Below are 24418 nucleotides of genomic sequence, written 5' to 3'. Positions count from 1 at the left end.
GAATGATTATTTTGAGTTTATCTTTTGCTACATGTAGCAATTAGAGGGGGTGATGGTTTCTTGGATTATTAGGAATGAGATTTGTATTTTCCTTCTCCCATGCGTGTTTTTGGTGCCTGTAGCTAGTTTTCAATTTATAGCTAGTTTGAACTTGACCTATAATGTGTTAAACTAGTATCGTTAATTCAAATCCACTACCAGTAGTATTACTTCATTTACTTGTTTATGTGTTAATACAGTATTTTAATAACTATTTTTTATAACATTTTCTTTTTTAAAATATTTTTATCCAATTTTTCAGATTTTATTTATTTATGAAACATAACAAACGAGCCAGCCCGCGAGCCAACCCGCGAGTTGGGTTGGGTTCATATTTCTCTAGCTCGTCAAAATATGGGTTGGCCTGATCCAACCCGTTTCCAACCCAACCCGTGACGGGCTGACCCGTATGGGTCGGGCCAGCCCATATTAACAGCTCTGCTAAGAATTAAGAACTCATGGTTGGAGCAAAATTGTTTGAGAGTTGCTTAAACACATGTGGCAATACGGGCCACATGAATAGTGTTAAGAACTAGCATTGGAGATGCTCTTAGGGTTTGAATACCCTTGTTTGTAAGTCTTGTTTAGCTCAGACTTAACTCTTAATCTAATATATTTGCTGGAGAAAAAAAAGAATAAATTTTTTAAATGTATGAATATGGTTGCTGAAATAAAACAAGTTTGGGTTACATAGAAAAATAAACTAAGAAACTACATTAATAAGTTTTTACAGAGATGCTCAATAGCATTAGAAGGAGTAAACTTGTCTAGCCAACTCATTCACAACCATATTACTCTCTCTAGAAACATGAGTGAACTTAAAATCTTAAACCTAACTTCCCATGCTTCTAATACTTAAAATAATATCCCTTAGCTAATGTTTCTGGACATCAACACCATAACTCGCAATCTTCATACAAGGTGATTGGTAAGCAATCTTCTTATAGTACACAGTAAACAATTTAAGTACAAGAAGTTTGTTAAAAATGCATTTCAAATACCATTTTAATGTACTCAATGTAATTTTTACTATTTCCTTTTTAAAAATGAATTAAAGGGATATACAGCGTAGTGTAAACAGATTTTACACAGTTATTCAATTGAATTCCGCCACATCATAAAATGTATCTTTGTTTTAATTAAAATATTAAAATATAAAATGAAAATTATTCATTCTCTTACATGACATGTTGTGATTGGTTGTCAGTGTAAAACTGTTTTACAGTGACGGTACATATCCATTAAACTCTTTAAAAATATACTCAGTTAGAATAAAAAAATTCTTTATATTCAAAAGTAGTCACATTTTTATTTTAATTAAATTGAAATTTTATTTTTTTGATGTACACATAATATTGAATATTTGGGCCTTAGTTTGTTTCTTGCGTTTAACTTTCCTCCTGTAACCAAAAAAAAATATTGAATATTTGAGTCTTTCAAAAAAAAAAAATTTGAGGGATACATTAACAGCATATTGTTGGTCAATGAAAAAAAAATGAAACAAAGGAAAGTATTTCAAAAAAAAAATGAAGATAATTTTTTTTTTAATATTATCATATTTTTTTCATGAGTAAACATACAGTATAAAAACATATTCTAACACTCGTAGTCTCAAATCTGGTCTTCTGAGTTAGCACAGCAAACACTACCAAGTACCACCCACTCGAACCATGGCCGCATCTGCGAGAATCACGGTGGCAGCTATGGCGGTGATAGCCTTAGCCGCCTCTCTCTGTTGGGTTTCAGCTTCAGCTTCATCTGTGGGCGAGTTTGTCCACAACACCATCTCTTCTCACAAGATCGTCATCTTTTCCAAGACCTATTGCCCGTGAGTACCCACTATCTTGTTCTCTGCGCTCTTTTCTGATTCATTTCATGCTCCTATCACTCTGATCTGGTTGATTTGATTCTTCGCACATGTTAGCTTTTGTAGTTGATGATGCCTGCAACAGCTTCAAGTGTATAATGGCAGTGCCCAATTGTTGAAAATCCAGATCCGTCTTTTATCTAATTATCTCTATTTAAAATGGGTGTATCCACATCAATGAGGTGACACTTTGATATGATGACAAATTTTTTATAGGACCAATGTGATGGATCATTTGGATTTGATGGATTGAGCTTAGAGTTCACTCAAAATTTTGAAGTGTTGGTGTTTTTTTGTTTATTGGGTGTAGTCATTAGATAGTGTTCTGGTATTCTGGATTCAATGAAAATGGCTCTCAAATTTGAAAATTTTCATGAAAAATGAACAACATTACAAACTTTGAAATGACAGCATTCATGGGTATGCTGTGATAAATAAACTGCTGCTACATTAGTTTTGAACTGTGACTGGCAATGTTCTTTGTCTGCTCTTCATATCTGGAAATGCTTGAGCAGTCATGGAAGCTTTAGTTAATTCGTTGTCTGGAATTCGGGTTTATGCTGGGAATTGGAATAGTATTTGAATACTTTCCGGCAGTTTTTTATGTTTTGAATAGGACTGCGGGGATCTAATATTTTGGATAACACTATTGATGTTATGTTTGTATTTGCTTATTATGGATTGTGAATTTTTGTAAACTGATTAGTGCTGTATAAAACACTAATATGTCTTTATAACACAAAAATAGAACATTCCATTGGCTCCTCTGTGCACAATGTGTATATCACAAGCTTTTTGAGGATTACAATTGAGTGTTTGTTGCTCATTATCATGTATGGCCTGGGGGATTCATTATATTCTCTTTTCTTTTTTCCTGATTTCTTTGTTGTCTTTAGGTACTGCAATAGAGCAAAAGCTGTTTTCAAAGAGTTGAACCAAGTGCCGTATGTTGTTGAGCTTGACGAGAGAGGTATAGTGCAAACTTTAGGTTGAAAGAAAGAAAATGTTTTAATGTTTTTGCTAGATTTAATTCTAGTTCTGAAAAGAATCGAATGGAAGGTTCATAGTTAGCTTTTATGAAAAGCTGGGCTTGTTAGCATCATACTTCTTGGATTGAAAGCTTTGTGGGGGGGGGGGGGAATTAAAGAATTATAAGATGTGAAAATAAGCTTGCGAGTGTAGAGAGGGAGAGAAAAATGAAGAAAGGTTTTAAATTGAAACTGTTTTTTGACAGCATGTTTATGCTGTATATTTATGTTAAGGAGTCATCCCTGTTGCTGAGATAGTGAGACTTTTTTTTGGCAGATGATGGATCCAAGATTCAGGATTACTTGATTAACATTGTTGGGAAGCGTACTGTGCCACAAGTTTTCATTAATGGCAAACACCTTGGAGGCTCAGATGGTAAATCTTTCATAACAAGAAAAAAAATGGCCTTTCCAATGTTCAAAACAAAATATGGTTCTCTTTGAATTTCTCTGAAATACTTAGTGATTGCGTAATTTCCAGATACTGTTGAAGCCTATGAGAGTGGACTTCTAGCTAAACTTCTGGGGATTGAGACACAGGCTCACGATGACCTTTGAACTAGATTGTTGACAAGGGAAAACTCTTCCGGAAGACCAGATTGTATTCTGTGATAATATGGAATCTTCACATATAAAGGCTTGATGAGATTATTTTGGCAGAGTGTAAGTTTTCATTTATATATAATGTGTTAAACAGTTTTCCTATTATCACGGCCTCACAGGCTCCATCTCCCCCTACTCTCGCTTTCAGCTTCTTTTGTACTGTGAAACTACTTGGATAGGTATCCATCTTTGGATGCAGTAGCTTATTTACAGAGTATAATAACATGGAATGATTGTTGAGGAGTCAGTGAGAATGGAAAGATGAATGAAATGCATGTTGAAATAATCATTTCATTACCCATATTACAACACACTTCAACTCCATTTGGGTTTCACCAAAAACAGAGTGGTGTAGGTATTTTAGTGGGACTCATAAAATTCATCAAATGATAAAGTTTGTTAAAAAAAAGTGATGCCTATCTTGAACGGATTTGACTTACTTCCTCCATTTTCTTTACAGTCACTTTAAGGTTATGGCTTGTATATTAAAAAATATAATAAATGTTTTTTATTTTTATTTAAATTACCATATGATTTCCTGATATACTGTTTTATCTTATTAATAAACTTTTTTCTCATTATTATTCTAAGTTAAATGTATAATTGGTAAATAGAATTTAATGTTATCTTAAGCTTTGAAAATCATGCATCCTACAAAGGCACCAGGGGAGGATGGTTTGCAGGCCCTTTTTTACTAGAAATTTTGGCATTTGGTGGGTAGAGATGTAGTAAGGCTAGTACTTCAGATCCTCAATGGGTCCAGATCTCTGGAGGATATTAACATGACTTTAATTCTAATGACCTAGAAGGTAAAATAAGCCGAAGTGACTAGTGATTACAAGCCTATCGGTCTTTGTGATGTGATCTTCAAGTTGGAACAAAAACGATTGTTAATAGGTTGAAAACGATTTTGTCAGATATTGTGGGGGAGAATCAGAGTGTTTTTGTGTCTAATCGATTGATAACTGAAATCCACTCACTGTCTTTGAATGATTCTACATGAAGAAGAAGGTGAGCGGGAGGAAAGGGTATATGGCGTTGAAACTTGATATATTAAAAGCTTAAGATATGATCGAATGGTCCTTCCTTGAACTTGAAGGGATATGTGTTTTCCAGAAAAGTGGGTAGCTTTATTTATGGGTTGTGTATCATTTGTATCGTTCTCCATCATGAAGACAACCTTATTTTATTTTAAGCTACAACGGGGTTTGAGGCAAGAGGATCCTTGTTAACCATACTTGTTCATTTTTTGTGGAGAGGTTTTCTCAGCTATGATACATAGAGCTGTTGCTTTTGGTTGCTTACAAGCTTTTGGTTGCTTACAAAGGTATTAAAATTGTACAAGGGCTCTTTTTATTTCGCATCTACGCTTTGCGGACAATAGTGTCATTTTCACATGGGCAACTAAGGAAGAGGTTTTGAAGGTGAAAGAGATCCTGAAAGTCTATGATCTTTCTTTTCATCAAAAGATTAGTGTTGACAAAACCGAGCTTTCCTATAGCCGAAACGTTTTTAGTACTAGGTTTTATGAATTGAAAAGTTTGTTGGGAGAAATGCAGTGAACAACTATGTTAAGTATTTGGGGTTGCCTAGCTTTATCAAAAAGAGAGTATGGAAGAAGCTGAAGGAATGGAAAGAGAAGATGGTCACAAGCAGGAAGGGAAGTTCTCATCGTATTAGTTGCGCAGGCAATAGCCAAACATGTTATGTCTTGTTTTGAAATCCCACATAATATTTTTGGGGTGGTGAGGTTAATAAGAGACATTCACCGGGTGAAATAGGAGGAGGATCTTGCAAATTCCAAGAGGCTTGTGGATTGGGTTGGTAACGATAAGGCTATTACTAGCTTTTTTTTATATATTCTTTTACCTTTTTTTTAAATCTTTTGTAGAGCCGTTATTGTATTGTAATTATATTAAATTAATTGCCATCAGCACTTGTGAACAGATCTATATTTTGGTGGGTTCCATACATTCTTACAGGATCAATAAATCAACTTCTAAACGAAATGTTCGAATTTATTTGAAATGTAGCCTGTGGCTGTGGCAATATACCAACCTTAAAACTCATGTAGTATATCATTTATCAACATCAGAAGTCAGAACATAGAAAGGAATATGTCTTAAATGTCAAATGTAAAAACGTGTCAATAGTCATTGTTCGTTTTGTTCTTCTCCAACAACATTGCTATTAAGAACGCAATGACGTTTCTCTCGAGCATAATGAATTCTCTCATGATATTATCATGTAAAATACTATGATTTATATATTTCTATATCTTTTTTACATATATTTAAACAGTTTCACATATTTAGTACGAAGTAAAAGATCGAAACAAAATTTTAACATGATATTGTCATGTACAGTTTATGGACCAAAATCATCGCATATCACATCCAATGTAAAGTGAAACTTGGTATTCAAATAGAAGATTCACCTATTTAATGCATATATACTGAGGGACCGTCACGATTTTTTAATGTGGAAAAGCATGAAAAAGTTTCCACATAAGGGAATCATAATTTAAATTGTTTCGATAATAATTTTCTCATATCTCACGAGTAAATACAACATGAATAGAAACTAGACACAAAATTTCTAAGTGAGTAAATATGTGGAAATTTCCACGTAAAAGTATCTTCATATGAGGTTTCCATATGGCAGGATCTTCGATCATCTTGTAAACATGTGTATTGTTTGGTAGAAGGTTTGACCAGAAGAAATGAAATATATGTGCTATATATGGCTTGTGTTTGAATAGGGTATATATATTTTGGTACTTTAAAAAATGGTGGAACTAAATAGCACATAACAATACATTGTTAAAATTTTAACACGCTTAAAATTACTCTAATTTTGACTTGAAGTTTCTTAGTAATAATATTATAATAGAAAAAGTAAGAAAAATAAAGTATGCACATATAAGTATTAATTATAAATCAATGAGTTACTACTATGTGTTTTCTACTTTTTTTTTTTTTGCATAAGAAAATAAAATTATTGTGTTTAACTAATTAGTTTGCCTAGAAGTTACCAATCACAATACATCAACATTCTTATATCTTTGATTTTGTTCTATCTTATTCGGTTTCGTGAGGAAACGCTATCATAAGAATAATGGTCAATCTTCCCCACATAGCTAGCGTGAATTTGGTAGCAAGTTATAAGGGTCACAAGCAGCATATGATTTTGGCAGCTACATCAATAATGCCATCATCCCACGCTCCTTAGTCCTTGTCACTTGGGTACAGACTCCAGAGATAGGAGCAGAACAAGCCAAATTCCATATATGAACATGCCTTTAATTAATGTCATCATCACTCTTAACTCTTTTAGCCGTTTCTTTGTTGAATATTGACTAGGGAAACGCTAAATCTCAGTCTGGTCCAACCTCAATACTCCAATTACTAACAGCAAGTGTAATTAATTATTGACTCTCTCAAGTCACTGTAAAATTCTGAAACAGTTCCCCACTTACCCACATCCTTATTAATTGCTTGGGTTTTGTGTCCACTAATCAGTTGCTACATCAATAACTCCAAATTAATGTTGATTTTATTATTTCACTAAATTGCCCCCTCGTACCCCATCAAATTGCAGAGAGGAGCTCTCCCACCCAATGTGGGGACTTCTATCATTGAAAATGGGACCATTTTTGGGATTGTTGGCTTCTTTAATGTTTTGGTTTTAGGTTCATAATTGGACATATGGGATAATTTGACAACAACTGCAAATTGTGGTAGCAAATATCACCAAATTGTGGAGTATTCTAATATAATCATTTTCTTTGTTTAAATTATGTGACAATAGATTTTTGTCTAAGGAGAAAGATTAATTAGATGTTTGGATTTTTTTGCCAAAGCTTCTAAAATAAAATCAATTTTGGAAAAAAGCTCTCATAAGTGACTTCTTGATGTCTAAATTAATTGTAAGAAAAATTAATCTAAACATGTTGTAAATAGTCCTGCATTATTTCTTTTTACAAATGTCCTCACATTTTCATAATCATAATTGTGATGGAAATATTAAACGAAGAAAATTATTTTTTTAAATATATTTTATATGTTCTACTTTTGATATACTAACATTTATCTTTTTCATTAATGCTAGTTGATTTTTGTCAAATTATTATTTATGGTTCTAACAATTGCATTTAGAGCGCGTTAGAGTTTTTTTTTAGATAAGCCAAAATGTATTAAGGGGAGAACAAGGGGTACTCAAACCCAAATACAAGAAGTTAAAAAAAAACAAGAGAGACAGATACAAAACAAAAAGTTTAGTCCACATTTTACTTCAAAGTCAGTGCTAACGTCAATTAATATCGTAATTGACCGAATTTAGACATAAAAAATTAATAAAGTATTTAATGTTTGAATTGACTATTTAATACATTATACTTTAAATAATACTATTTTAAAAGGTTATTACTTAAATTTTTTTTTTATCAAAGACGGATGTCACTATTAGGGAAATGATTCTATATCCCTTCAAACAACTATCTTTTACGGGATTCGAATTTATAATTTCATCCTTATAGTGATATAACTTGCTAACCATTAAATTAGTAGATATCCCACAACTAATAGTCATTAACGTTTAACGCCTGAGACTAATTTTTTCGACTTTTGAGTCTCAAAAATCACATAAGTGAATAGAATTCCCCTAGTAAAAAATTTCAATGGAGAATGATAGCCTAAACAACTATAGTACTAATATTATAATGCAGGAATGCAATTTTGGGTTTGAACCCACCTGAAATGGCAGAGCACAATCATGGGGAAAGTGTTGGGAAGATACGTTTATCTGGTGACTTGAAAAGTCAACATTTGATGTCATTAAGGAAGTTTTGGTTTCCTAAAAGGAGTCAGACTTGTAACGCATGCTTTTACTCCTTTTGCCCCCTTCTCATTATTGCATTCAAGCTACAACTTTTTTCACTAGAAATGTTTTCCCCTATACAAACAAGAAGTCCAATAATAACTGATTAAAACTGATTCTACATAATAATTTCATCAATAATTAGACCAGAACCCCAATAATAAAATCAGTATTATATTCTCACCTCTTCATAACTTAACTTTCCCATTTCACTACTACACACACCAATTCATCTCTCTCTTTCTCTGCTCTCATTTTTTGCCATGGAAGGTGATGATGAAGCATGCAACAAGGGCCTGAGTCTGGAACTGAGATTGGGGGCATATGAGTCAAAGGATCAGGAGAAGCAGAAAGTGGAGAAACCTGTTGCTGCAGCTGGTTTGGACTTATCTTTCGATGATGATCATGATCAGGATCATCATGATGACGATGAGGGAAAAGGACTCTTTCTGAAGAGAGGAAATGAAGAACACCATCACCCAAATGAAGAGAGTCCTGATAACACCAATGACAGCAGAAAGAAACTGAGGCTTACCAAGGCACAATCATTCAGACTTGAGGATGCTTTCAAGATGAATGACTCCATTAATGCGGTATAACAATTCATTCATACATTTTCTGGAGGAATTTTCTTTCTTTCTAGAATTGCTTCATCATCTAGATTACATGTATATACGTGTGTTTCAATTAAAAGACATTTTATTGATATTTTTGTGTGATACATTTCTGTGGTTGTGTTTTCTATATAGAAATTTTAAGGGTTTGTAACCCACAAGGTATATAAAGGGAATTTATGCGTTGGTTTCGGTTTCCACATGTAGGCTCAGAAGCAGGCACTTGCTGAGGAATTGAATTTGAAGCCAAGACAGATCGAGGTTTGGTTCCAGAACAGAAGAGCAAGGTATGTTACTGGAGGGTTTCAAACCCTTGTTTTCAATTTTGGTTTGATCTTGCTTTGACCTTTATCTCCTTTTCATCATGCTTTTACTTTTGATGATATGGGTTCCTCTCCTAACTCATGTTTGGATTTTTTTTCTACCAACGATTAATTCTGACACTCTGAAGCTGCACACTTTAAAAGAAGAATCAATTCTAAAAAGAAAGTTATGTAAGTATAGCTTATGGATTCCAGAATTGATTCTGATAAGAGTAGCTTTCAAATTAACTTGTTTAAGACATAATTAATCAATTCTGGAAATAAAGTAATCTGAGCGTAGTTTCTGTGTAATTCTAATAAAAAAAGAAGTTGATCCACGCAATCTAAGAATTGATTCATATCATGTGTACCGAAGTTTTTCTCTAAAATTAATTTTGGTTATAAAATTAATGGTAGAAAGATTTACAAATGTGTTATCACTTATCAGGGTACGTCGGGAAATCATTCTACAATTGATTTTAGAACAAGAATCAAAATTTGTTCATTGCTCACAATTGATTTTGAAACAAGAACCATCAATTTATGAGGAATTCATGCGAATGACTTCATTAATACTGTGAACGAAAGAGAAACTGATCTAAAGATGTTATCTGAATTTAGAAAATTGAAGCTTGATTTTTTCTTTAATTTTTTGTGTTGACTTGAGTACTTGACTATACTTATCAACGATGTTACATTCATACATTGACTTTCCAGGACCAAGCTGAAACAAACCGAGGTGAATTGTGAGTTCTTCAAGAAAATCCATGAAAAGCTAACCAATGAGAACCTGAGGTTGAAGAAGGAATTGGAGGAGCTTCGTGCACTGAAAGTTGGAGCACCACCACTGCACAGTTCTCATCTCTCCAAGGCTTCTGAAATCCATAGCTTCTGTCCATCTTGCAGGTCACTATTTATACGAAAGCCCAATGAAGGAAACAACAATGCTGCCATTTCCAATGTGGTCCCAAACAGCTGCTGCAAATTGCAGATGAAACGCGTTTAGTCAGAAACTCTTTCATTTGGTTCTTATAAAAAGGACCAAGATTTTTCTTCTCTTTCATGCTTATAAATAGGACCGGAGGGAGTATAAAAAACAATATCCTTAATTAGTCAGAAAACCAAACAATTAATATAGAAGACTAGGTTATATGTGTAGATATTTAACTTTGGTCCCTTTATATTTATTCAAACATATGACAATGATATGGTGAATCATGTTAAAAATTGTTACATCTATGAGCTATATATTTTTACTTATTATAAAAACTAATATTTTAGAATGTGTTATTTGCAATATGTCACTTGTGTTTAATTTGGCCGCAAGAGGCATAAAAATTTGACTATTTGAGAGATCTCCGTATCAAATTAAATCACAAGTGAATTAGATACTATATTTTTTATCTAAAATTTTAAAACATTAAGTGTATAGATCAAACACTTTGTTATAAACTGTTCAATACTTTCTTATTATTCTTTCCCTAATTGACTTACTCAATCATTCTATATTATGGATCTGACTTTTTTGGGTCTATATATAGTAAATAAACCTCAAAGAGTTTAATGGATATGCACTGACAGTGTAAAATAGTTTTACACAGACATCCAATTGAATTCCGTCAAATCAGAAAATATCTTATTCTTTTAATTAAAATTAAAGTCAAATGTAATTATCTCTCCTATGTGGCATGCTTTGATTGGATGACTGTGTAAAACTATTTTACACTGTCAGTGCATATCCATTAAACTCAACCTCAAATAGTCAAATGTATACAAATAATTAAAACAATATTAAACCCACCATTTGTTTTAATTTGTTTATGCCTTTTGTAAAAAAAAAAAATTGTTTATGCCTTTACCAGTTTACCCTGTCAACCAAGGTGCAAATGCATGCAATAGTCAGAACTGTACGGACAGGGGTACGTGTTTGATTTGAATGGTTGAAAATTAGGAGAGATGGCACAAATGAGACGACATAGTCCACTCATTAGAAGCTAGTGTTAAGGATATAATTGTTTTATATTTGTTATCCATGATGTGAGAGGAGTGTTTATGTTTAAATTCATATAAATATGTGACCTCTATATCGCCCTCGATCGTAAGACAAAGACTCTTTCTTTGAAGGGAGAACATGGTGATATGGAAAGAGACATGAGACATGAGTTTCTTTCTTTATTATTAGCAGTCACTAGTACAAAAAATAGATAAGGTAGCGGTTGAAATATAGCAATGGTAGTGGTTATAACCGCAGAAAAGCAAGGCGTAGCCATTGAGCAAGTGCAACAGTAGCGGTTCATAACCGCTACCTTTAAACAATAAAGGCAGCGGTTGTTTTCAAAGGAACCGCTACCTATACTCAACAAATGACACCATGCGAACTTCAAACGTAGCAGTTTTAACCGCTGCCTTTGGATATAATTAGTAGCGGTTGTAACCGCTGTCTTTGTTTAAATATTAACAACAAAGGCAGCAGTTCCAAACCACTGGGTTATTTTTTTTTAAATGTACTCTGTAGGCATCTTGCATTGCTTGCTAAAGAAACATGCTAAATATTTTTCCAAACCAAAATTTACATAGTTCCCAATTATCTTGATTATCATGTAATAATATTTGCTAGAATGAAATACAATTAAAACATGACATAGTTCATTTTTTAAGGTTGCCAAACAAAATAGGCTAAAATAAACATACATATTAAGTGTATACGCCTACACATATAATCATGAAAGAGTAAGTACGATAAAAAAAAAAGACCATAAAAAAAAAGACCACTAAATTCTCCAATAGCTTGCTCATCAAAATTCAAAAGACTTCACTATCTCCATAAACCTGCATCAATAAAACAAGAATCCAAACAAGTCAACATGCATGTGATAATACAATTACAACATTATCAAAGCACGAGCAAAGAGGGCTATGACATAAACACCGCTAAGCCATGAAACTGGAAGATATTATTGAATAGGTAAACAAAACAGAACAAAGAGTACACAGCAGGTAGCAAGAGGTCCATGCCACCCAAAAATAAACACAAGAAATTGAACAACAAAGGAAACAAAAACAAAAGCTGGGCAGCAAGAAAGGCAAACAGAACCAGCAACAAATAGCACAGGACATCAGCCATTCCAGCATCCTAGAGGGAGAGAAACACCAACAAAGGGCAGGGCAATACAGTAGCCACAGTAGCAGCAGGAAAAAATAATAGCAAAGGCAGTAACACATCCAACAGAAGAGGGAAAAAACGTCCTACATGTTGTTGTTATTAAAGTGCAATAGTGAACTGAAACTTCATAGATATTTGACAAAAAAAACTTCATAGATATCATGTTGTTGTTGGTATTGTGATCATGTTGATTGGGATGATGAAAATTTAACTTATTCCCCGAATGAGAAATGAAACCTCAAGTATAGTCCTTTTTTTTTTTAATCAAACCTCAACTTATTCCCCGCTAAAGAAGCTACGTATTTAGCCCAAGGATACCTTAACTCTGAGTTCTAATATTTTGATCACACGATCGCAAGGAATTTTCTATACTCAAGATCATCCATAGACTTACAATATTATAAGTAACAGAAAGTTCTTATAAAATATCAAGGAAGAAAATCCACCACGAAAACATATAAAACCAAGACTGAACATGAATTCTCCACCCAAAAATTTAAACCATGACATGTGTCCATGTGAAATAATTTAAGCATTTGATACCATGATACCAATCCTTGGCCGTCATTGCAAATTCAAGAGTAAAAAACAAAGTAATCAACACCCTTTAACTTATGCAGATTGACTTCTTCAAATCAAACCAGCTTAAAGGTAATCAACACACTAGTATTTTCTACATTTGTGTTCAAAAAGGAATTAGCAATGAGGAAATGAAATGAGTAAAGGTGACACTTTAAAACTATTTGTAACAGCTAGCTTAGACAGTTCTAGTAAGTTAGTAACTAGTCTATATATGAGATACTCTTGCACTATTTCACTGAATAATTCAGTATTGAAGAACAATACACACTAAACAGAGAAAAGAAATCTAATAAGTGATAATGATTCCAATATTTCATTCTAAGAAGATTACATGAGTGAATCATATATAAATACAGGAGCTAGAACTAATTGTCTATACTAACAACAGTCATACTAACTAACAACATTAACTGCTTCTAACAGAATTTCAAAAGCTAAACCAACAGCTTTATAAAGTGAAATACACCTGAGGGTAATTAGTCTAATATTCAGAATCAGATAAACCAATTAGATTCCTTTCTCTCTCAATTCTCTGTTATACTATTTCTCTGTGTTCCCCTCTCATTTCTCTATATAATGACCAAGTAAAATACTATTCAACACAAACAAGGAGCATATATACCATCCTACTAACAAATGAAACGGGCAGTGAAAGCAATCAGCACCTTGTGAGAAAATACATATTATACACTCAAAAGTGTAAAGAATAATTTCTTTCATGTTCAATAACAAAATAAATGTTAAAATTCAGTTTCCTCAACCATTACTTTTTTATGCGTAAGATATAGCAAAGACTTAAGAAGATGCCCTCACTCAAAGGCCTTCCGTGGACTTATACATGTTCTCTTCTACATGAAGAACAAGAATTAAGAACAAAGGGATTCAGAGAATATGGTTACTGTAATTTTTCTTTTTCTTATGATAGTTACTTTATGTCTCTGAAGTCTGAACAATGACAAAGCTAAATTGCAGTCCCTGTACTTCGTCCTTTAATTAGACATTACACATTCATAGTAGCTTGATGCTGAGAGAGACGAATGAGAAATAATACAGAAGCAAAGCCGAATTAGTCACAGCTGCATCAAACCCCTAGTACTCATCATATGCACTAGTCATGCTGGAATTCTAGATCTAACTTTCTTTTTAAATGTGATCTGTCAGCACTGTTAGTTGTTGGTCTATTTGGAGGTTTTAATCTAAAGATAGAAAAATCTAGAGACATTGGCGCAGACTCATTTTTGCCTGTATTATCACCAGCTGTCTGTCTAAAATTACCAACATTGTCATCAACCTTATCCGCCTCTTGCAAAGAATTTCCTTCAAACCCATCACGCCCTGGCATCACTCTCCTAGACTTTGATGGAGGTGATAAGACAGTGGGCTAATATGCCAAATATTAACCCAAAATATGATCCTTACAATCATGTAAGTTCATATGGATGCTCTCTTGTTCCTAGTATATGCTAAACCAAATCAAGAACCCACTCTAGCTCAAACAAAGCACCCTTGAAAACCAGAGTTCCTTGATTCCCAAATACACCTGATAGAAGCAACCCAAATGACCCAGGCTCCTTTCCTACACCTACAGCCAATGATTATCTAACATGCCAACCAAAGAAAAAAATCACACCCCAAAATTTCCTATCTATTTCAGGTTTGATTATCTAACATGGCCACAAAAACATAATGACGCTGGGAAGGATTGAAGAAGCAACAATTTAGTAAACCTAACAACGGTGGAAAGAGTAAGAATAAGGAGAATTACCTGGATTAGGGCGCGAAGAAGGCAGCAGCAACAATGAATGACACAACGATGATGGAAGACGACAACATCAACGATGAATGGCACAACGATGGCGGCAGCAGCAAAATGCGAATGACAGCAAAAGGCGAAGTACGGCAGAGATCGAAACAAGCTTCCAGCAACCACGGTAGAAGCAACCACAAACCGTGCAACAACGGCGGCAACAGCAAGGAGCGAATGGACGGAGTACGGAGCAGAAGAAGAATGGAAGTGAAAAGAACCGTGCACGTCTAAGATGTGGAGCAGCTAGGGCGCGACACGATCTGTTTGAGAAACCTTCAACTTGTTTTTTTTTTCTTTCAAAATATCAGTCTTAGGTAGCGATTTTATGGTAGCGGTTTATTTTTTACCTGGTGCCAAAGCCCACCATCTATGTTTTGTTAGTTAGCCCACTACACATGCCTACCTAAAGGTTGCGGTTGATTTTTTAACCACTACCTTAACCCTTACACACTAATTATTAAAATAAAAAAACATGATAAGGTAGTGGCTTTTTGAAAACTGCTACCTTTGAGCCACTACTTAATCCTTTTTGTGGTGTAGTGAGTAGTAATTAGGAAATCTTCTCCAAAATCTGGTTGACCAATATACTATAACTTATGTTTGTCATTAAATGACAATGGATTGTTTTCAATTAAACACTAATGCGTTTTGAAAACGCGTTTAGCAAACAGAAAAATTAACAAGCTAGTAAACAGAAAGAACCTCATCATTAACTATCATCTCTTTATGATCATAACCTCTATCTTTAAATATTACTCCCTCCGTCCCTAATTATAAGCTAACATTGAGACTTTTTTTGTGTCACTAAATATAAGCTAACCTTGCAAAAGTTAATATTTCTTTCCATATTCACCCTTGCATTTATTGGTAGTGGAGCACCACCATTAGTAGTACAATGATGAAAAAGTGTTATCATAAATAGGGGTAAACATAGAAAGTTGTACATTTTTTTTGAAAACCAATGCATCAATTAAGGCTTTCTTAATAAGTGTGATTTTTACAACTTTAGCTTATAATTAGGGACGGAGGGAGTAGTATATCCGATCTGATTTCTCAATCTTTTATTTTGTTTTTGGTGTGCGCTTTTTTTAGTCCATATGTCTGATGATAATTTCTGGATTTTGAATTATTTTTCTTCTAAAAACCGTTAAGTTTTTGAAGGAGTTTGACCGAAAACTACTTTTGCAAACGGAGGCTTTTGTTTGGTATCAAAATGCAATTAATTTTTGTGGGATCAAAATCGTGAAAAGTGTATAAATGAGGGTCCAATGTGCAATTAAACCTCATTAAAATAATAAAGTGTGAGTTAGCCCTGTCCTAACCCAAATCTTTAGTGGGTTGCAAGTGGATAAGGTTAAAAAAGTCTGAGGCTTAGTGGACTGAAAAATTTAAGAAATGTGTAACCAAAATAAATAAATGACGGCAGCATTACAAGTTTGCAACTCTTTACACTTAAACGTATAACTCGTTGGAAACATCGAAACTGAATTTGAACTAAGGGAAATTAAGAGTATTCTTGCTTGCAAGTACAACCCATGAATTTGTAACAGCAAACCAATAATCTGGTAGCACTCTTATGTTTTCCTAGAGCCCCAAGTGCATATAACTTTTTTTTGAAAGGCCCAAGTTCATCACAAGTAGGCCCAAGAGGCTATCCAATTACATCTTTTTATGTTACATGCATATCCAATTACATCTGAATGCATTTTGTTGCATATCCAGTAATCTGAATGCATCACAAATAGGCCCAAGTAAATCTTACAAGTCTGGGTTTTTTGTTCAACTACCATGCTTTAATTTTGCTCCCTCTGTTTGTTCATGCGTGACCACCTTCTTGGGTGCACAGAGCATTGATGGGTTTTGCCCCATTCTCTGTACATTCTTGGAGCTTGGCTCCTTGCTGATTTAATGAAACACCATTAACCATTGACAAAAAAGAAAGAGTAAACTTTACTTGTAGTTTCTTCATTTCTTAATTTCCAATGTTTTAAGATGTTAAGTCTTTTGATAAACCAAATGCTGTAGATTTTACTTTAAATAAGTTTCATGTGCTGTAACTTAATTTGTTGCTAAGTCAATTTACGATTCCAACTTATCAGTTGCTATGTCAATTTGATAAAACTTAGCTCAATTTATTTCTATGTCAATTTTGCAAGAGAGGTACTGAGGATTCAATTTATACATGATCAGCATCCAAAATAATGATTCAATTCAAGAGGTGGCATAGATGGAAACAGAGGAAAGATGGAAAAGGGAGAGCGTGGAAAAGAGGTATTGAGGCACGAGTTGGGAACCTTGAATGCGGCTTGGGGAGACGAGATGTGGAACGATGATGAGGGACGGTGGTTCTGAATTAGGGGCTATGAGATTGCAACTGATTGAGACAAGATTTCAAACAACTTTTAGGTTAAAAGTTACATTTAAAATATACAAATATGAAAACTACCAAAAAGCTTTAATTTTATTTTTAAAGCTCTTATTTTTTACTTTAACTTATAAGTAACTTTTAAGACGTAAAAAAGCTGGGTCAAACGCTACCTTAGTATTAATACTTAGTTTTTTAGGGCATTTTTTCCTTAGTAAATTTTTTTTTTGAGACCTAAAGCCCTTGTTCGATCGGGTGGTTTTACCTTTGAGCCAGCCCTGGAAATGGATAATGTGGTATTGCAACTTATATTAAAAAAAACTTACATACTCCTCACTGTTAGTCTAGATATGAGGTGTTCTTGGGAACTGTTGTGACAAAGATGCCACAGCCTTGGGTGCTTAGTTAAAAGTACTGCTTCGGTTTAGTATTTGATCCATAGAATGTTAATTTGGACATCATATATTCTACTCATAAATTGTTGATAATGTACTAGAATCAGACTTTGCACTGATGACTTCGTTGGTTGATTGTCTTTGCTTCTGGATCATGCACGTTCATTATGTACTGTGTACTTACCAGCTGGAATAATGTTCTTCTCCTTTTTGACAGGGTCGTGAAGGGAAGTTCTCTGTTTATGTGCGCGCGCATCTAAGACTAAACCAGTTCATGTGAGCCGTTATCTATCTTGTAACTGTTCAGTTAACTATCTGTCACCTATCGACTATATCGTGTCATATTATATTCTTTAATGAAAATGATTATTTAAAGGGTATATGACTTCTTGTTTTTCTTCTTTAATTTCCTTTAATTTATTTGTACCCTTACATATATGTGACACCTCGTCACCTTTTGCTCAAGTTATGGTCAAATTGAACCTCCTGCTTTAGGGGATCTAAATACAAATATAAATCCGGATTTTGCCGGAACCTAGGATCTTCCAATCTTCCAATGTTCTTTGGGCTGAATTTGTGGGGTATCTTCACCATTATTCCTTGGCTTGGTAGCAGGGTTGTCGTCGAGTCCTCATTGAAAGCGACTCTAGGGTGGCTGTGAAGCTCATAACTGAGGGTTATAATGTGTATCATCCGTATTCTGGGCTAGTGCAGCAGATCAGTGGCTGGAAAACTAGAGATTGGGACCTGAGGTTTGCTCACATTTGCAGGGAGGCCAACCAGGTTGCTGACGAGCTGGCCAACTTAGCTCATGATTTGGATCTAGGCATTCATGTCTTGGATTACCCTCCTCCTAGGTGTTATAATTTGCTTCTTTGTGATGTTTCGGAAGTGGCTTTCCCGCGCTCTACTAGGTTGTAGTTTCTTTGTTTGGGCTTAGTCCCTCCTTCCAACAAAAAAAAATACAGATATGAAACCAAGACCCCCCATACTTTGTCAACTTAGACATTAACTGATGGCGTAAGCATTTACAAACGTGTCCGGGGATATAATGTTAACTAGGTTCTTCATCAAAATGGCCATCTGAGATTCCAATATTTTAATCGGTAACTTAAAGCTCCAATTTCACACTTCCCTTCTCATTAACTGGAAATTAGATTTAGATTATAGTTTTTTTTTTTACTTATTCACATGACCTTAGGATTCTGTTAGGAACCCACTCACACACACAACAAATGAATGAGAAAATACTGAGAAGTGATTGTTTATTGATATTGGAAAGGAATTACAGAGAAGGAATATGTTCCAAATACTCTGCCCAGAGCAATGCTCCTATAGGAAGCTGCTCTAGCTTCCTATCCATACTAACAGCTAGCAATTCTCTGGATACCCACTCTACCTTTCTTACTCTCCTTATATACTGGAGATATTACAATCACTCAACCTCTCTCTATTCTGTTAGACGGTTAGTCACTATTCCCATTCTTGCCCCTCCTAGAATATACTTTCCATACTTTAGGGCCCACTTCCTCATGATGAGCCAATTTATCTTGTGGCTTTGACACCTGACCATCGTTCCTAACAGATTCAGCATAACCTTATATAGAAGCCAGCATGCAATTTCAGTCTAGTTTGATCTATGTGAACTTATTTATAATTTATATATCATCATCATCATCACCATTGTCATTATTTTTATCCTTGTTATTATGAAAATGCTTCAGCAATACATCCTGTTTTCAATCATTAATTAATATATTTTTCAAATAATTTCTGAAGGTATTAAGTTCAACTATGGGTCTTGACAGTCGCAATAGCGGTAGCACGGGATCCTGGTCCTCATGGCAATGGCAGGAATTTAGAACATATGCTACCTGAAGTGGAGATTAAGGACTTCAGAAAGGGTGCTCAGGTGAATTTTTGCTTAAATTTCTTTGTTGCTGCTTGCAGGATAATTTGAGTGGTAAAATATTCGTACCTATTCATAAAGATGCCCATTGGCGCCTTGCTGACATCGATAATAAAGATGAGAAATTTCAGTATCTTGACTCAAAGAAAGTAAATGATACGCAAGTTCTGGAGGTTGGCTAGATATTATGCAGATGAAGTGAAGGACAAGACTGGAGAAGATATGGACGTAAGCTCTTGGGAAAAAGAATTTGTTGAAGACCTTCCTGAACTAGAGAATATGTCTGATTGTGGGGTGTTTATGATCAAATATGCTGACTTTTATATTTTATAAGGAAATCTTAAGATTGAAAGCTGACTAAGCATAAGAAGGACCAATTAAAATTAGCTTTTAAAATTATCTTTTATTAAAATTAGCTTTTATAAGAAGGACCATGTTTATAGATCTATGTTTATTTAGTTACTTGAGAGCCAATTAAAATTAGCTTTTATTTCCAGGGTGGGATGAAGCGACATGGATTTGGTGGAGGGCCAGCATCCCATGGTGCATCAAAATCACATCAAAGGCTTGGTTCTAAAGGTCAAAGGGATTGTATGGTTAATTGGGACTAGCATCCCTTGTAAACAAAGAGAATATTGAGTTGTGATGGGGTTTGATGGTGATGGAAGAATTGATGAAGAAGATGAAGAAAAAAAGAAGAAGTAAGAAGAAGAAGATGAGAAGAGGAGATTACAATTTTGTGTTTTTAACTTTTAATTGAGTTTTTTATTTAATCAATTTTTTAGTTAATTTTTTTAAATTTAAATGATTTTCACGTAGGTAAAAAAAAAAAAATTTGTTAACGTCCTTTATACTTTTTTTAACGGAAGGATTAAAGTGACGGACGTTTGACACTTTGGGGGACCGCAGGATGAATAAAATGCATTCAGGGACGAATGTGAAGTCGGTGGACACTTTTGAGGACCAAAGTGACCATTATAAGATACCTTTGGTTAGGAATACACATTCCTGGAAATGGATAATTAATCTAAAATAATTATAAGATGCCTTTGGTTATGACACTTTTTGGTGAAGGACTCTTCACTTCTATAACTAACAAGTCTAGTTACAGCCCCTCAAAAAAAAGGAAAAACCATCCCAGCTGTCTGTTTTTCTGTTTTTCCTTGTTCTGTTTTTTTCCTCTTTGTACATGGATTGAAGCACTCCTAGTGCTTCCTTTAATTCAATTTGCTAAAAAAAAACTTATGTACCTAACTATATTGACAATAACCATTCATGAGTTATGGCATTGTAGAGACTGGACTTACTTTACACATCATCTTAGGTTGTATATAGGAATCCATAAATGAAGTCTTTCATTTAAGGTCGAGGTGTTAATTATGTGATGATAAATGTGCTTCCTAAAAAAACTTAATATTTATAAGCAAATGAACTATATTGAAGAGTAATCATATAAGCTATCCAGATCTTACAATTATTGTGAGTTTATCACTAGCTCACACTGAAGGGAAAATTTTGTTTAAATTGAAAAATAGTGAGTAAAATTCTCCGCTCCTTGTATCGGTCTTGAATAAACAGAATTTGTCCCACCACGACATCCCTCTGTCTTTAGACGTTTGGTTGTCTTTTTTCAATGTAACGTCCAAGAGCACTGCCACCGTACCAGCAACAAATGCTTGAGACGAAAATGGGACATTGATAGTATCATTGAACTGTAAAAAGGTTAAATTATTGTTAAGGATTAATTTTACTAAAACCTTAAACTATCAGTTCAAAATTAAATTAAAGGAGAGAAAGAATGACAAAAGTTGCGTACCCATCTTGCACGAATGTGCACAGGACGTTTGTCTAAAACCTTAAGCGGAATTTGTCCCACCACGGCATCCCTCTGTCTTTAGACGTTTGGTTGTCTTTTTTCAATGTAACGTCCAAGAGCACTGCCCCGTACCGGCAACAAATGCTTGAGACGAAAAGGGGACATTCATAGTATCATTGAACTATAAAAAGGTAAAATTATTGTTAAGGATTAATTTTACTAAAACCTTAAACTATCAGTTCAAAATTAAATTAAAGGTGAGAAAGAATGAAAAAAGTTGCGTACCCATCTTGCACGAGTGTGCACAGGACGTTTGTCTAAAACCTTAAACAAAATTTGTCCCACCACGGTATCCCTATGTCTTTAGACGTTTGGTTGTCTTTTTTCAATGTAACCTCCAAGAGCACTGCCACCGTACCGGCAACAAATGCTTGAGACGAAAAGGGGACATTGATAGTATCATTAAACTGTAAAAAGGTAAAATTATTGTTAAGATTAATTTTACTAAAACCTTAAACTATCAGTTCAAAATTAAATTAAAGGAGAGAAAGAATGATAAAAGTTGTGTACCCATTTGCACGAGTGTGCACAGGACGTTTGTCTAAAACCTTAAACGGAATTTGTCCCACCACGCGTCCCTCGGTCTTTAGACGTTTGGTTGTCTTTTTTCAATGTAACGTCCAAGAGCATTGCCACCGTACCAGCAATAAATGCTTGAGACGAAAAGGGGACATTGATAGTATCATTGAACTGTAAAAAGGTAAAATTATTGTTAAGATTAATTTTACTAAAACCTTAAACTATCAGTTCAAAATTAAATTAAAGGAGAGAAAGAATGACAAAATTTGCGTACCCATCTTGCACGAGTGTGCACAGGACGTTTGTCTAAAACCTTAAACGGAATTTGTCCCACCACGGCATCCCTCTGTCTTTAGACGTTTGGTTGTCTTTTTTCAATGTAACGTCCAAGAGCACTACCACCCTACCGTCAACACATGCTTGAGACGAAAAGGGGACATTGATAGTATCATTGAACTATAAAAAGGAAAAATTATTGTTATGGATTAATTTTACTAAAACCTTAAACTATTAGTTCAAAATTAAATTAAAGGAGAGAAAGAATGACAAAAGTTGCGTACCCATCTTGCGCGAGTGTGCACAGGACGTTTGTCTAAAACCTTAAACGGAATTTGTCCCACCACGACATCCCTCTGTCTTTAGACGTTTAGTTGTCTTTTTTCAATGTAACGTCCAAGAGCACTGCCACTGTACCGGCAACAAATGCTTGAGACGAAAAGGGGACATTGATAGTATCATTGAACTGTAAAAAGGTAAAATTATTGTTAAGATTAATTTTACTAAAACCTTAAACTATCAGTTCAAAATTAAATTAAAGGAGAGAAAGAATGACAAAAGTTGTGTACCCATCTTGCACGAGTGTGCACAGGACGTTTGTCTAAAACCTTAAACGGAATTTGTCCCTTGCGTTCCTCAGTCTTTAGACGTTTGGTTGTCTTTTTTCAATGTAACGTCCAAGAGCATTGCCACCGTACCAGCAATAAATGCTTGAGACGAAAAGGGGACATTGATAGTATCATTTAACTGTAAAAATGTAAAATTATTGTTAAGATAAATTTTACTAAAACCTTAAACTATCAGTTCAAAATTAAATTAAAGGAGAGAAAGAATGACAAAAGTTGTGTACTCATCTTACACGAGTGTGCACAAGACCATAGCCATTGAACGATGTGTACTTGTTGAAGTATTGTGGTATAGAGAAGCCCATTAAAATAGAGAAGCCTAAGATGATTTTAGTTCTAAAGCTATTCAAATTGCAAAATTGAAGGAAACTGAGACCTGCAGAGCCTGTAATAGGGAACATAAAACAGGATTAAACAAATAAAGCTTGATTGAAATTTTGATGACAATAGTCCAGCTTCTTTTAAGTTGATAATACATAGTTGGTATCCAAAGTTTATAAGTTGGTTTTTATAAGCTATTGATATATATAATTTTTATTTCACTAATCTCACTTTGTTTCTGTTGTTGTATTAAACCTACATGTGTCATGGTTTATGTGATGCTTTCCCTCCATACAAATATTCTGTCAAATATGACCAGGTTGAAGGAATGGAACTAGTGTATCTGATTCTTCAACATTATTGTCTTTATACATTTGCTTCCAAGGGCAAAATTTCAGTCACTTAGTATGCACCATGACATAGTTTTTGTGACATAGTCTGAAAGGAATATGCTGAAAATAGCAAAAAAACAAGGAAAATAAAATGCACTTACATGACCAAGGCACCAACAACAGGCTGTATAATTTGTCCATGGCCAAGCGTGCATTGATTTCTGATTGTGGGACGTGGTCTCACGGTATTTGGCAGTGGACGCTTCCTTGGCGCCGTCCTTTGGGAGGGTGCGAGCAGCGTTTGTTGGATGATATGTTGTATGCTGTTGATAATGCTACACTTCGTGAGGGAGCTTGCGACAAGTGGACTTGGAGACCTTCTTCGGATGGTTTTTATTCTGTGAACTCTGCTTATGTCTTTTTGCAGGAACCAGCGGTTGGCCCACCAGAACGTGTGTTCAAATTCATTTGGAGCTCTTTTGCTCCTTCAAATGTTAAGGCATTCACTTGGCGTTGTGTGCTTGATCGTGTTCCTTCTATGGAGAATTTGCTCAGGCGTGGTATCATGCTGCCAAACGGGGCGGAGCTGTGCAAGTTCTGTTCGTCGCAGGTTGAGTCGGTTTCCCATTTGTTTCTTACCTGTCCCTTGGCGTCGAAATTGTGGCAGGACTGTTATCATTGGATTGGTTACCAAACAGTGCTTCCGGGGAGCATGAAGGAACATTTTCTGCAATTCCATTTCGGATGGAATGAGCAACATCAGTTGGGTATGTTATCAGTATGGTATGCAATGGTTTGGACTATTTGGTTGATTAGGAATGGGATTGTGTTCAGGAATGAGCAAACTTGCTGGGCTAGTGCGTTGGAATTGGTGAAATGGCGGGCATGGCATTGGAACAAGGCGAATTTTAGGGGG

At 34.7% G+C, this 24418-nt stretch overlaps 2 protein-coding genes and 1 long non-coding RNA gene across 3 annotated transcripts; 2 read left to right on the top strand and 1 right to left on the bottom strand.

The window, feature by feature from the left end:
• Window positions 1–1646: 1646 nt before the first annotated feature.
• On the top strand, window positions 1647–3784 carry LOC130726188 (glutaredoxin-C4). Its single transcript, XM_057577417.1, has 4 exons — window positions 1647–1867; window positions 2803–2876; window positions 3212–3310; window positions 3416–3784. The coding sequence occupies exons 1-4, from the start codon at window positions 1710–1712 to the stop codon at window positions 3490–3492; spliced, it is 408 nt and encodes a 135-aa protein (XP_057433400.1). The 5' UTR covers window positions 1647–1709; the 3' UTR covers window positions 3493–3784.
• Window positions 3785–8480: 4696 nt separating this feature from the next.
• Window positions 8481–10564, top strand: LOC130724339 (homeobox-leucine zipper protein HAT22-like). Its single transcript, XM_057575541.1, has 3 exons — window positions 8481–9008; window positions 9237–9316; window positions 10049–10564. The coding sequence occupies exons 1-3, from the start codon at window positions 8679–8681 to the stop codon at window positions 10335–10337; spliced, it is 699 nt and encodes a 232-aa protein (XP_057431524.1). The 5' UTR covers window positions 8481–8678; the 3' UTR covers window positions 10338–10564.
• Window positions 10565–11901: 1337 nt separating this feature from the next.
• Window positions 11902–15407, bottom strand: LOC130726689 (uncharacterized). The gene is made up of 2 exons (XR_009014943.1): window positions 14842–15407; window positions 11902–12160 (listed from the first exon to the last, which is right to left on the bottom strand). It is a non-coding gene; the product is annotated as an uncharacterized LOC130726689 (long non-coding RNA).
• Between the last annotated feature and the right edge of the window lie 9011 nt (window positions 15408–24418).

The sequence above is a fragment of the Lotus japonicus genome, chromosome 6 (genome assembly GCF_012489685.1).
Source record: "Lotus japonicus ecotype B-129 chromosome 6, LjGifu_v1.2".
NCBI lineage: Eukaryota > Viridiplantae > Streptophyta > Magnoliopsida > Fabales > Fabaceae > Lotus > Lotus japonicus.
Note: the sequence above shows the minus strand (reverse complement) of the source record. Positions and strands in the feature narration are given on the sequence as shown.